Source organism: Hyperolius riggenbachi, chromosome 6 (genome assembly GCF_040937935.1).
Source record: "Hyperolius riggenbachi isolate aHypRig1 chromosome 6, aHypRig1.pri, whole genome shotgun sequence".
NCBI lineage: Eukaryota > Metazoa > Chordata > Amphibia > Anura > Hyperoliidae > Hyperolius > Hyperolius riggenbachi.
The window spans coordinates 73,996,167-74,008,918 of NC_090651.1; the positions used below are offsets into that span (position 1 = coordinate 73,996,167).

The 12,752-nt window shown below is 42.8% G+C and overlaps 1 protein-coding gene and 3 non-coding genes across 4 annotated transcripts in view; all 4 read left to right on the forward strand.

Annotated features, from left to right (window-relative positions):
* HECTD3 (HECT domain E3 ubiquitin protein ligase 3) overlaps positions 1 to 12,752 on the forward strand; it is a 149,472-nt gene that overhangs the window by 115,643 nt on the left and 21,077 nt on the right. The window contains exons 8-11 of the mRNA XM_068239515.1: positions 4,074 to 4,156; positions 7,776 to 7,941; positions 8,623 to 8,704; positions 10,895 to 11,077. Of these exons, the coding sequence (XP_068095616.1) occupies positions 4,074 to 4,156; positions 7,776 to 7,941; positions 8,623 to 8,704; positions 10,895 to 11,077 (514 nt within the window). The remainder of the gene's footprint in view (positions 1 to 4,073; positions 4,157 to 7,775; positions 7,942 to 8,622; positions 8,705 to 10,894; positions 11,078 to 12,752) is intronic.
* Positions 265 to 379, forward strand: LOC137523244 (U5 spliceosomal RNA). The gene has a single exon (XR_011022586.1). It is a non-coding gene; the product is annotated as a U5 spliceosomal RNA (small nuclear RNA).
* LOC137523236 (U5 spliceosomal RNA) lies at positions 1,551 to 1,665 on the forward strand. Its single transcript, XR_011022578.1, has one exon. It is a non-coding gene; the product is annotated as a U5 spliceosomal RNA (small nuclear RNA).
* LOC137523147 (U5 spliceosomal RNA) lies at positions 2,710 to 2,824 on the forward strand. The gene has a single exon (XR_011022510.1). It is a non-coding gene; the product is annotated as a U5 spliceosomal RNA (small nuclear RNA).

Genomic DNA, 12,752 nt, shown 5'->3' on the forward strand with positions numbered 1-12,752 from the left:
TGAATGATAGCCATTGAGTTAATTTGCATACCCATGATGCACTTGCTTTTAAACGCAACCATGGATACTTTTTGTTTAGTCTCATACATTTTTTTTTCTTATTTATGACTATTTCAAAGAATGTAAACTATTTTATTGACTATATTGTAATACAGTTTTTTTTGATGTGTATATTGTTTGTATAGTATAGTTTTTAATGTGTGGTCTCCCTCAGCAGAGCAAAGTATGTCTACTGGCTGCATCGAAACTGAAACTAATGACTGTATACTCTGGTTTCTCTTCAGATCGTATAAATCTTTCGCCTTTTACTAAAGATTTCCGTGGAGAGGAACAACCATGAGTTTCATTGAATTTTTTGAGGCCCAGCCACCGCTGGGCTTACATAATGGTTAAAAAGCAGACATAACATTTCATAAATACAAGGTTGTAAAGATACAGTGGTTTAAATCTATTTTGCCTACTGTCTGGTTTACTATATGAGTGAAAGCAGTTTGCCTCTCTGGTAGATTTTTGTCATAATTTACCACATACGGCAAATTAGGTCATAAAATGTTCTGTAATTTACTAAAACATTGTAGTTCTCATGAAAAATGGGCGACGTGTTAGCATGTGCTAACACGTCGCCCATTTTTCATGAGAACTACAATTTTTTAGTAAATTACAGAACATTTTATGACCTAATTTGCCGTATGTGGTAGATTATGACATTTACCAATCAGTTTAAGACCTGCCTGTACCTGGGGTTTAAAGTCAGTTTGTGTGCATTTTGCAGTTTTTAGTGGGGTTCCTATTCAGTTCCTATTCCTGCTTTAGTGGAATTCCTATTCAGACTGTAATAGATACAAATAATTTTTCTGACTGCTCACATTAATCCTGTGCATTCTAGTAAATATTTCTGTGGAAAGAAATCGCTAAGAGCAATATATTTCTTTGATGTCTCACTGATGATTAGCTTCTGTTTCTTTGGATATACTGTAATCATATATACAGTATATAGGGTAGTTTATAGCTTTTTGCATTTTACGACTTGTCATTTGTTTACATATTGATTGATTTATCTGCAAAATTTGCTAATGTTGATAGTGCTTAGGAAAAATAAGTTTAATACAGTGTGCAAACAGATAAACATCTGTTTTCTGTGGTTCTATATCTCTAACATTGCTGTTCTACCTCCACTTGGGACCGTGTCATATTACCTTCACCCTGTACAGAGTTGCTAAGTCTCTGCCTAGTCATCCTCTGCTGCTCTATACATGTGTAAATGAGGACGCTCTTGCTTCCCTTCTCCCATAATCCTCTGCTGAAGTCTCTACCTCCTCTCTGACTTATTTGCATACCCATGATGCATTTCAGGTAGCACATTCCGTAAAGTAAAATACTACTCCTTTTAGCTCTTTGTATTTATGATTTGGACAATAGATTTAAAGTTCTGCATGTGGTAAACATCATATGATAGCTATAGTAATTGTTTTATTATAAACATCACAAAGTCTCCCTGATTTGAACAGAGACTGCATATGGTCCAGCTTTCAGTATAAATATGCATCAGTATACTCTGGTTTCTCTTCAGATCGTATAAATCTTTCGCCTTTTACTAAAGATTTCCGTGGAGAGGAACAATTATGAGTTTCAACTAATTTTTTGAGGCCCAGCCACCGCTGGGCTTACATAATGGTTAAAAAGCAGACATAAAATTTTATAAACACGAGCTTGTAAAGATACTAGAGATGCGAAGTTCGGATCTTTTCAATGATCCGGATGATTCGAATCGGATCATTGAAAAGATCCGAATCTCGGATCATTTTACTACGGAAGCATTCGGGGGGGGGGGGGGGGGGGCGGTGCACAGAGAAGGGGAGGAGGGTGGACACACAGAAAAGGGGAGAAGATGGACAGAGGGCAGGAAGTGGACAGAGAAGAGAGGAGGGACGAGCAGGGAGCAGAAATGTTCGTTTGCACACAATACTCCCATGCTGCAATCATATGCTTTACATATATTTCACCTATATGTTCATCTGTATACTTTGAATGCAAAAAGAAAGCATTCCTAGAAGTGAAGTGCAGCTGTTTAGAGCAGTGCCGGAGGATTATATTGCACAGCAATCACAATGCCTGCCCTGTCCTAGCCCAGAACGCTGCCTGCGAAGTTACTGAGCTGAGCCAAAGGTTTCCAATTTGTTCACTGCACAACTACGGAACAGACAGCCTATAATGAGCAGCACATTATAGCCAGTATGTGTGCTTTACACATATCTGACAGTGGCACCCATGTCCCCTCTCTCTCATCTACCTGTCCCTGCAAGGCTGGCTCCCCTCCAACAGAGCGATCCATCTCTACTCTGCTTCCAGGACCCCGCTGAGGGGGGCGTGTCGCTCCTGGCCCCACCCCCTTTGCAATCCGAATCGCTCATTTTGATGATTCGGATGATTCGACTCACAAAAGAGATTCGGATCAAAGATCCGAATCGTTCTTGATCCGGACAACACTAAAAGATACAGTGGTTTAAATCTATTTTGCCTACTGTCTGTTTTACCATATAGGGGGAAAGCAGTTTGCTTGGCTTGGCTTGGCTTGCAAGTAACTTGGTTCAAGAGTGCTTTGCAAGACAAGCGGACATTTGTATGAAATGTTTGACTTGATATGTGTGGTCTCCCTCAGCAGAGAAAAGTATGTCTACTGGCTGAATCCAAACTAAAACTAATGATTGTATACTCTGGTTTCTCTTCAGATCGTATAAATGTTTCGCCTTTTACTAAAGATTTCCGTGGAGAGGAACAACCATGAGTTTCATATAATTTTTTGAGGCTCAACTGATGCTGGGCTTACTTATTGGTTAAAGAAAGATAGTAATATACAGTCTATAAGATGTCTGATCAATCAGAAGATTATCAGTGGAATATTATGATGCATGTGTGACTGATATAAAGAGGAACTCCAGTGAAAATAATATAAAAAAGTGCTTGATTTTTACAATAATGATGTATAAATGAGTTGTTTCACTCAATTTTTTGAGGCTCAGCTTGGTTGAGCTAGCTTACTGGTAGAAAAATTAGAACTCAAGTAGTGTATTTGTACCTTTCCTGATACTTTGAGAAGAAATGTCAGCTGGTTGGGAGACCTGAAAGCTTGAAGGCCTAGTGGCAGGTTCTGAGGCTGTGATAGTTAAGGTCGAGGCTAGTATCACCCTAATGTCTAGACTGCTGGAGGCGGAGCAAAGACTAAACTTTAGGAGTAGATTAAAGCCTGCAACTCTGAAAACTTCTGTGATAAATCGCTCATGGAGAGTGTGCAGGAAAAAAGAGCGCAAGGGCTTCAAATAGTAGAATATTTGTACACTTCAAAAGTGTAAATTATTTTACTACAACCCACCACTGTTCTCACCACACAGAATGCTCCTTTACTAATCCCTAAGCCAACCCCAACGTTGTGTCCCCCCCCCCCCCCCCCCTCTCCCATACACACTTACTTTAAACCTTTTTTTTGCTTATTATTTCATATAGTTTTGATTTGATGCACATTTCTGTAGATGTTAAGCTGTATATCTTTTTTTTTTTTTTGTAAATGCAGTAGCAAGGAAAAGTATGTAAACCCTTTGGAATTATATGGATTTCTGCAAAAATTGGTCATAAAATGTGATCTGATCTTCATCTAAGTCACAATAGATATAGACAGTCACAGTCTGCTTAAACTAATACCACACAAGTAATGAAATGTTTACATGTTTTTATGGAACACATCATGTAAACATTCACAGTGCAGGTGGAAGAAGTATGTGATTTTCCCGATGACCGGCAATTTCTTTTTTGAGCGACAAGCGGTCATTGACACAGTCTCGTGACGTGGGTACAGGCGCACGATCGTGTGAACGTCACTTAGCGTCACACGGCGATAATGACCGTTACGACGGATCAGATCTGTAAGATCCCGATGACTCTGCGCAAAGTACCGCAAAAGTTATAAATTGTTTCATAACTACAATTGTATGGCCAGCATTACGACTGTGTTTTGCACCACAGTAAAAAAAAAAAAAGCGATGGATTCTTTCAACATTTTTGTTCTTTTCTCCCAACAGCAATTTGATTGGCGATGTTTGTGTCTTGGAGGACATGACTTTCCACCAGCCGCTTATTGAGATTCGTATCACAGAGTGTTTTGGTGAGTAGAGGCCAACCTGATCATGTCTCAGTAACGTCTAGCCACCCTGTGTCAGTTTTATCCATTTTAATGCCAAATCCTATTTGCTTGGTGGACACCTGAAGTGAGAAGGATATCGGGGGCTGCCATATTTATTTTCTTTTAAGCAATACCAGTTGCCTGGTAGCTCTGCTGATCTCTTTGGCTGTAGTAGTATCTGCATCACACCCCTGAAACAAGCATGTGGCTAATCTAGTCAGACTTTAGTCTAAAACATCTGATCTGCATGGTTGTTGAGGGTCTAGGGCTAAATATATTAGAGGCAGATGATCAGCAGGGCAGCCAGGCAACTGGTATTGTTTAAACAATACCAGATCTGAATTAAACTAGAGAAACGGGGGGAGCAGTTACCTGTCCTGATGCCTGCCGCTCCCCCTGTTCTCCTTTCTTCCCCCGCAGTCTACTTAAAAGTCCCTCCGGCAGCCTCTTCCGGGTCGCCGAAATAAGGCACTACTGCGCAGGCGCTAGCTGGGCTGCGCGCATCCTACAGCACGCGCCCGTGGTCAGGAGCGCACTGTGCATGTGTATGACATCACTACATCACGCACATGATGTCATGCGCAGTGCACTCCCAGCCACAGGTGTGCTGTAGGATGCGTGCAGCCTGGCCAGCGCCTGGGCATTAGTGCCTGACACCGGCGACCCAGGGGAGGCTGCCCGAGGGGCATTTAGGTAGACTGCGGGGACAGAGAGGAGAACAGAGAGCCTGCTCCCCTGTTTCTCTAGTTTAATTCACATCTGGTACCCCTCTAAAACAAAATAAATATGGTAGCCTCCATATCCCTCTCCTATTAGATTTCCATTAAATGAGAAGTCTTAACAGGTTAGGCTTTTTTTTAATCAATAGAGTTTTATTAAGAAGTTTAAAAAAGAATTTAGCTGTTAGCAAAACCTGACCTCGCTGGAGGACAGGTTTCATAGCTACAGGTACTTGATAAGATACCGCAGGTTAGTCCTCATCCGACCCCATTGGGGTTAGAGACGGATGATGGATTATCCTGTAAGATAGCATATTAGAAACTTTGTCTGATTACACATTGTAACTCCTGTTTAATCTTATACTTTTGTATAATATTATGACAACTAGCGTTATATTTTTGTTTATTACTGAATGACTATGTTGTCTCTGTTTACTATTGTTTATGCAATACTCTGTTGGAAAATTGTTCTGTTTTCTCTGCAAAACTTTTCAATAAAAATAATTGAAAGAAAAAAAAAAAAAAGAAAAAAGAAAAAAAAGAAGTTGGCTATAATACGATGTACAATAAGGTCCCATTCACACCGCAAGGGCAGTGTTTTTTAGCGCTAGTGATTTTGAAAGCTCTTGCTGATGCAATGCTATGGGGTTTTTTTTAAAATCGCATTGCTCCAGTGAGAACACACATATACAACATTACATTAGCAAGAGCTTTTAAAGCGGACTTGAACTCAGAATTTACTCTCAGCTCTAAAAGAAAACAGCATAATAACTTTATAAAGAAAAACATTTCTTTGTTACAGCTGATACAAATCATGCAATACATCTGCAGTGTTTCTATTTCCTGCTTTCACGGAAGCAGACATATTGTTAACATCCTGTGTTGACCAGTTAGGTCCTCTGCCAGGGTAAGCAGCTGACATGAGTGAGACATCAAATGACAGTGGTAATTAGACACAGATGAGGGGGAATTAGGCTAAACTCTCTGTTTTCCTTCTGCCCTGTGCAAGCGTTCAGGTCCACTTTAAAGTGGATCCGAGATGAACTTTTACTCATTGCATAATTGTGTTCCTTTCCTATTGTTTATAGGGCATTCCTCAAGCCAAATACTTTTTTGTTTTAATACTCTTAATTCCCTATAAACTCACCCACAGCTTTTCAGAGAGCCTTGGCGTTTTCAGATAGTAGCAAGGGCTCATGGGAGCTCAGGGCTGGTGCACACCAAAACCCGCTAGCAGATCCGCAAAATGCTAGCAGATTTTTAAACGCTTTTTTTTATTTTTATGAGGCGTTTTGCTAGCGTTTTGCGGATTGCTGCTGCGGTTTTCAGTATAGTAGATTTCATATATTGTTACAGTAAAGCTGTTACTGGACAGCTTCTGTAACAAAAACGCCTGCAAAACCGCTCTGAAGTGCCGTTTTTCAGAGCGGTTTGCGTTTTTCCTATACTTAACATTGAGGCAGAAACGCATCCGCAATCCAAAAAATGCCTCACCCAGGCATTTTTCGTTTCTGCAAAACGCCTGCCGCTCTGGTGTGCACCACCCCATTGAGATACATTGACCAAGCAGATCCGCAGCCGCAAGCGGATCTGAAAACGCCCAAAAAGCCGCTCGGTGTGCACCAGCCCTCAGTCTGGGCAGGAGGAAGGGGAGGTATTACTAGCCAGAGATTTCAGAGGCAGAGGGGAGGAGGGAAGAGGAAGGAGGAGGGGGGATTCGTTTTTTTTTCACAGGCTGAGTGCTGAAGATGCAGATAAGATTGCCTGTGTGTAATGTTTACAAACAACATGGCTGCTGTCGTATTACAGGAAGAAATAATCATATTCTATTGAAGATGTTTGCAGCTATATTTGCTGTGTAAACTATCTAAACTTTAGATAAGATATATAGACAAGTTACTTGTTATAGTTAGTTTTTCATCTCGGATCCGCTTTAAAATCACAAGCGCTTAGAAAAACCCCATTCACACTGGGGCGCTTTGGAGGCGTTTTCCAGCACTTTGCTGATCGCTGGTAATCAGCAAAGCGTTGTGTACATTGTATCCCTATGTGACCATTCACACTGCTGAGCTTGCGATTTGTGGAAATTTGTGAGCATACTGCACACAGCATTTTTGGAAGTCATTGTGATGCAATTGTCATTTCACTGAATGAGAATTGCAACGTGCAATCGGCGCAAAATTGCAATCGCTAGTTGACTGCAGTCGTGTTTTGCAATTGGAAGCTACAGCTTTGGGGGCCTCCAGAAAAGGTTTGGCAGGCCGCATTTGGCCCCCTGACCGGACTTTGGACATGCCTGCCCTAATCAGAGGTACCATTAAAAATGTTCATTCAATATAGGACTAGTGGAACAACCGGTGAAGAGGAAGCCCCTTGCTGGGCCGCTAATGCAGTCAGAGCTTTGTAGACTAGGAAGGTTGCACAGTTATCTGTGTTTACTTTTGCCACTGTTTTTTCAGTTGTTATTGCACAGTTTGTTAACTTTACTTGTACAATTGTCGGTGCCAGCAGTTCATTCCTATCTGATGTATGTTAAACCATGTTAGTTATGGCACTGCACTTTTTGTGCTGTATATAATTTCATATAAGGGTCACTGTGTTACCTGTTACTCGTTCTGGATGCTTCTCTATTTCAATAAACATGTTTCTTAAAAAAATAAATACATTGCACTAATTTGAAATAAGTATTCAGATAAGCGAGTTATCCTGCAATGATGGATAGGATTACATCTATCATCCAAAGTCACAAAAAAATGTGAACCAGGAATAGTTATAATTTGATTTATTTTTAGGATGGCATGTCAGTATCTATGTGATTCTGGCCAATTCCAGAACATGTGCAACGAATGGCTGTGTTCTCCTTTTCATGCTTATTCCTGCAGATGAAGGAATCGATGTCCGAATCCGTGGCATAAAGATAAAGTCCTCCAAGGAGAGAGATTTGGGGCTCACGGCGGACATGTTTCACCCCCCCAACCTGGTGCGTTATCCACGCCTGGAAGCCATCGACCCCGATGTCCTCTACAGGAGGGCCATGATGCTGCAGAGGTCAGATATTATTATGGTGCTAATGATAATGTGATGCTGCAATTCTTTTACTGTAGTTCTTGTGAATGCCAAATACAAACAACTGGTTCCATGCATAAACACAGGAGGAAAGGTGTTGTGGGTTATTTAACTGAAATAAAGATATGGGGGTCTTCCATAAATATATTTGTTCATATCTGTGTAAGTAAGCAAGCTCCAGGTCAGTCATTCTGATCCAGGCTCTCCAGGTGAGTACATTTGAAATCGGCGCCGGTAGACTTGGGCGCAGGATACAGCGGTATATGGCTGATCCTGCTTCTGCACAAGTCCGGGCCGATTTAATTACTATTCCCCCTCCAGGCCGCCATTGATAGTGGGGGAATGAAATAATTCGTCTTCCAGCTATTGCTGGAGGCCGAATTATTATGTTTTTAAGCAACTTCGGCTCCGTCTTCTGACTGAGCCGACGTTACTCACTGTGCGCTGCAATAGGAGTGATTCCTATTGTAGTCTATGGAGGCGCCGGCTGCGCCCAAATCTAGCAGCGCTGAAAAGCACTGCTCCGCTCCAGGTGCCTCACTGACCAGGAACACTGAGAAGCCTAAGCTTACCCCAACCAGATTTCATCAGAAAGTTGTGTAAAATGACCAGTTCAAACTGTGTCATGATGACAAAACAGTAATGACCTTTCGTTGTCCACAGGTTTGTCAAGCTGCTAGATAATGTCCTGCATCACCTTGTCCCCACCTGGGACCACAGCATTGGCACTTTCAACCAACTCAAGGTAAGTTAAAGTGGACCTGAACTCTTGTACAGGACACAAGGAAAAAATACAGAAATGCACCCTGTATGTTTTTAGAGAGAAGAGCCTGTCTAATCCCCCTCATCTGTAAGTAATCACAAGTTGTAATTTTATCTCTCTGCTGTGTCAGCACAGAAATTCGGCAGTCCTTGGCAGACACAGCTAACACGGGATGTTAAAGGGAGTCTGAAGCTAAAATAATAGAAAAAATACAGATACTTACCTAAGGAGAGGTAAGGCTCTGGGTCCTATACAGCCTTCCCGTTCCTTTCATGGTCCCCTCGTTCTAGCACTGGCTGCCCCATTGAAATCTCCCATCACGGGAAGTCTTCGGGAGCCCGAGTGTTCCCAAAGATGGGCAGCTCCATACTGCACATGCACAAGTGCGCGAGAGTGCTTGCTTGCGCATGCACAGTACGGAGCAGCCCGCCTTCGCCAGCACTCAGACTCCTGAAGACTTCTGAAGACTCCCGCAGCGGCAGAGAGTAGACTTTGACCCATGGGTCAAAGACTGCTAACGGTGGAGCCAGCACTGGAATGAGGGGACAAGGAGAGGTGCGGGAAAGCTCTACAGGAGCCAGAGCCTTCCCCCTCCTTAGGTAAGTATCTATTTTGTGTTTTTGTTTAGTTTTTTTTTTTTTTATTTTAGCTTCAGACTCACTTTAACCCTTTGTCTGCTTCCATAAAACCAGGAAGAAGACACACTGCAGATTTATTGCAGGAGTTCTGGAAGCTGTAACAAAGAATGATTGTAATCTCCTAGGACACGTGTGTCTCACATTGTGACAATGACAACTGCTTGTAAAATAAGGAATGGAGGAACAAAGTCCCTCAAAGAGTCATGTTCAGGACTCTGAAGACCCCACACATCCTAGATATTCATTGCCCGACCTGATCATTTGTGATCCTGTCAGACAAAAATACAGCATCAGTACAGATGAGTTGCCGTGTTGTTTGGTGATCTGCTGTGACGGATCATGAAACTCTGAGCGCTATTATATTTTATTGTTGGCTACTCCTGCTTGCCCTGCCTCTTCCCTTCTCCATAGAACAGAACAGGCTGCACATTTATAACCCAGCAGTGTGTCTGTACAGTGCTCAATCATAAAATTATCACCCAACTATCATGTGGAGCAATTGTTTCAGACGACAGTCGTTGAGCATATGTAAAGACCATTTTTTTTAAACTGGCAGATAGGATAATAAGCCCAGTTTTAGTCACAGTGAAAATGTTTTATACTGGCTAGAATTGAGCTTTAATAAAACTGACTACAGGCATAGCAATCTGATTTAGAAGTTTGGTAAAGCAATTGTTGCTAAGCCAGCGGACCTGAACTCAGAACTTCCTCTCTGCTCTAAAAGATAAGCAACAACATACTAACCCTTAAACAAAAAACATTTCTTTGTTACAGCTGACACAAATCCTGCCATAAATCTGCAGTGTGTCTCCTTCCTGCTTTCATGGAAGCAGACCTATTGATAACATCCTGTGCTTACCAATTAGCTGCTCTGCCGTGGCAGCCAGCTGACACAGCTAAGGGATCAAATTACAACTTGTGATTAGCCACAGATGGGAATTAGGCTAAATTCTCTAAATACATACAGGGTGCATTTCGCTATGTTTTCCTTCGGTCCTGTGCAAGAGTTCAGGTCCACTTTAAACCTAATTCAGTGAAACCTCATGGAGTACTATAGACTATAGTACAGTAGTAAATAAAAAATGTATCAGCAATGAATAAATCTGTCTTGCTGTTATGAAAGTAGCAGATTTCCCATTCTAATTGCTTTTCGGCCGATTTTGATCAATTTGATCTATCTGTTAAGATGGAAAATCTAGGTTGATCTACTGCTGGCAGCAGATCGATGGCCCATAGAATTGCATTGGATCTAATGATGCAGTAATGCCTTTAGATCGATTTTCAATAGATTTCCAGTAAATTTTATTCTGAAATCTATTGGAAATCTGTTCCTAGTGTGTGGCACACATCGGATAGATTCCTGTCAGATTTGACCTGACGGGCATCTGACAGAAGTCTATCTGATGGTCGAATCTGCTGCAAATCTATCAGTGTATGGCTACCTTTAGTGGTCTTCACAAACAGAAGTCTTTATCTTATCACTGTTGCACCTTGTGGTGACGTCACTGAGCACCTGTCATCTGTCTGTACACAGTACATCAAACAGTTCCTGCTGCTATCAAAGCGTCGCACAGCTCTCATCACCCAGTGCTTGAAGAACTCCGAGACCAGCAAACCCAACTTCAGGCCCAGACTGTACATCAACCGCAGACTGGCAGTGGAGCACCGCGACAACCCCCTGCTGGACCCCACCTACAAGAAAAGTGTGTTCAGCCAGGTAGGACAATGGCTCTGATTGGGTTATAGTAGCAGACAATATCATTTTCTATTGAAGGGTGCAATACAATAGTTACCTCTGCTTGTCAGGCTTCTATATACACAGCACAAGCAAGGACCATACATAGAATTTTTAGAGCATTTCCTTGCATGGTGGGTTTGTGTATCTGCTTTGTAAAATGTCAGTGTTGATTGCAAGTGAGCTGGATGCTGAGTCTGGTGTCTTTTGTTACTGGCACTGCTGGCCAGAATTTGGGAGAACACTGTCTAATTCAATTTGATTGGGCTCTGCCTAATTATGTGATTGATGGTGGACTTTGGGGGGCAAACAGTATGTTTATATTATTTGGGGAGAACACACTAACTAATTATGCTAATTAAATCAAACCTGAAGTGAGAAAAAAAACCTTATGATATAATGAATTGTATGTTTAGTACGTATAATGAATAGAACATTCGTAACAAAGAAAAGAGTCTCATTTTTATTTCCAGTTTTATATAGGTTTTTTTTTTATAGCATTGCATCATTCTGTCATATTTGCAGTTTACAAACCACACTCTGTCTTTTAACAAGCTGAGCGGTCTGGACGAGCTCAGCTCGTCCAGTACTGCCGGAGCCTGCCGCTCAGGCCCTGCTGGGCCGATTTGGCTCAAATAAAAAGCAGCACACGCAGCCGGCACTTTGCCAGCCGCGTGTGCTGCCTGATCGCCGCTGCAGTGCGGCGATCCGCCGCATGCAGCGGCGAAAGAGGGTCCCCCCAGCCGCCTGAGCCCAGCGTAGCCGGAACAAAAAGTTCCGGCCAGCGCTAAGGGCTGGATCGGAGGCGGCTGACGTCAGGACGTCGGCTGACGTCCATGACGTCACTCCGCTCGTCGCCATGGCGACGAGGTAAGCGAAACAAGGAAGGCTGCTAATTGCGGCCTTCCTTGTTTATTCTGGGCGCCGGAGGCGATCGGAAGATCGCCTCCGGAGCGCCCTCTAGTGGGCTTTCATGCAGCCAACTTTCAGTTGACTGCATGAAATAGTTTTTTTTTATTAAAAAAAAACCCTCCCGCAGCCTCCCTGGCGATCTTAATAGAACGCCAGGGTGGTTAAGCTATAAACCAGAGCAAATAACCCTTTGAACTTTTCTGCAGTAAAACTTTATCTCCAGCTGTCTCTCACTATTTTTTTATGTATAGGTGCTTCAGAAAACAGGACCAAGCTGGGCCGAACAGCTCAGAGAAGCTCTCATACATAAGTTTTTTAACTCTTCGTCCTGTACTAAAAAAACAATATGAGGCTCTTTTCTTTGCTACTAATGTTCTATTTCTTAGCTGCACTACACATGCAATTCGTTATCCCATAAGTTTATTTTCACTTCAGGTTTGCTTTAAAGGAGTCATCAGGGCAAATAAGCTAAAATAAGTGGTACTTACCGGGGGCTTCCTCCAGCCCCAAGCTCCCAGGATGTCCCTCGCCGCAGCTCTGTCTGCAGCCGTTCGCCGCAGGTCCGTCCCAGTCCCCGGCGATGACGTCAGAGCGACCACCAGGTCGCTGTGTACTGCGCCTGCGCGAGCGGTGCTGTAAATCCCCGCCACGTGGGCCGGAGCGGACTGACGTCATCGCCGGGGACCGAGACGGATCTGCGGCGAACGGCTGCAGACAGAGCTGCGGCGAAGGACGTCCTGGGAGC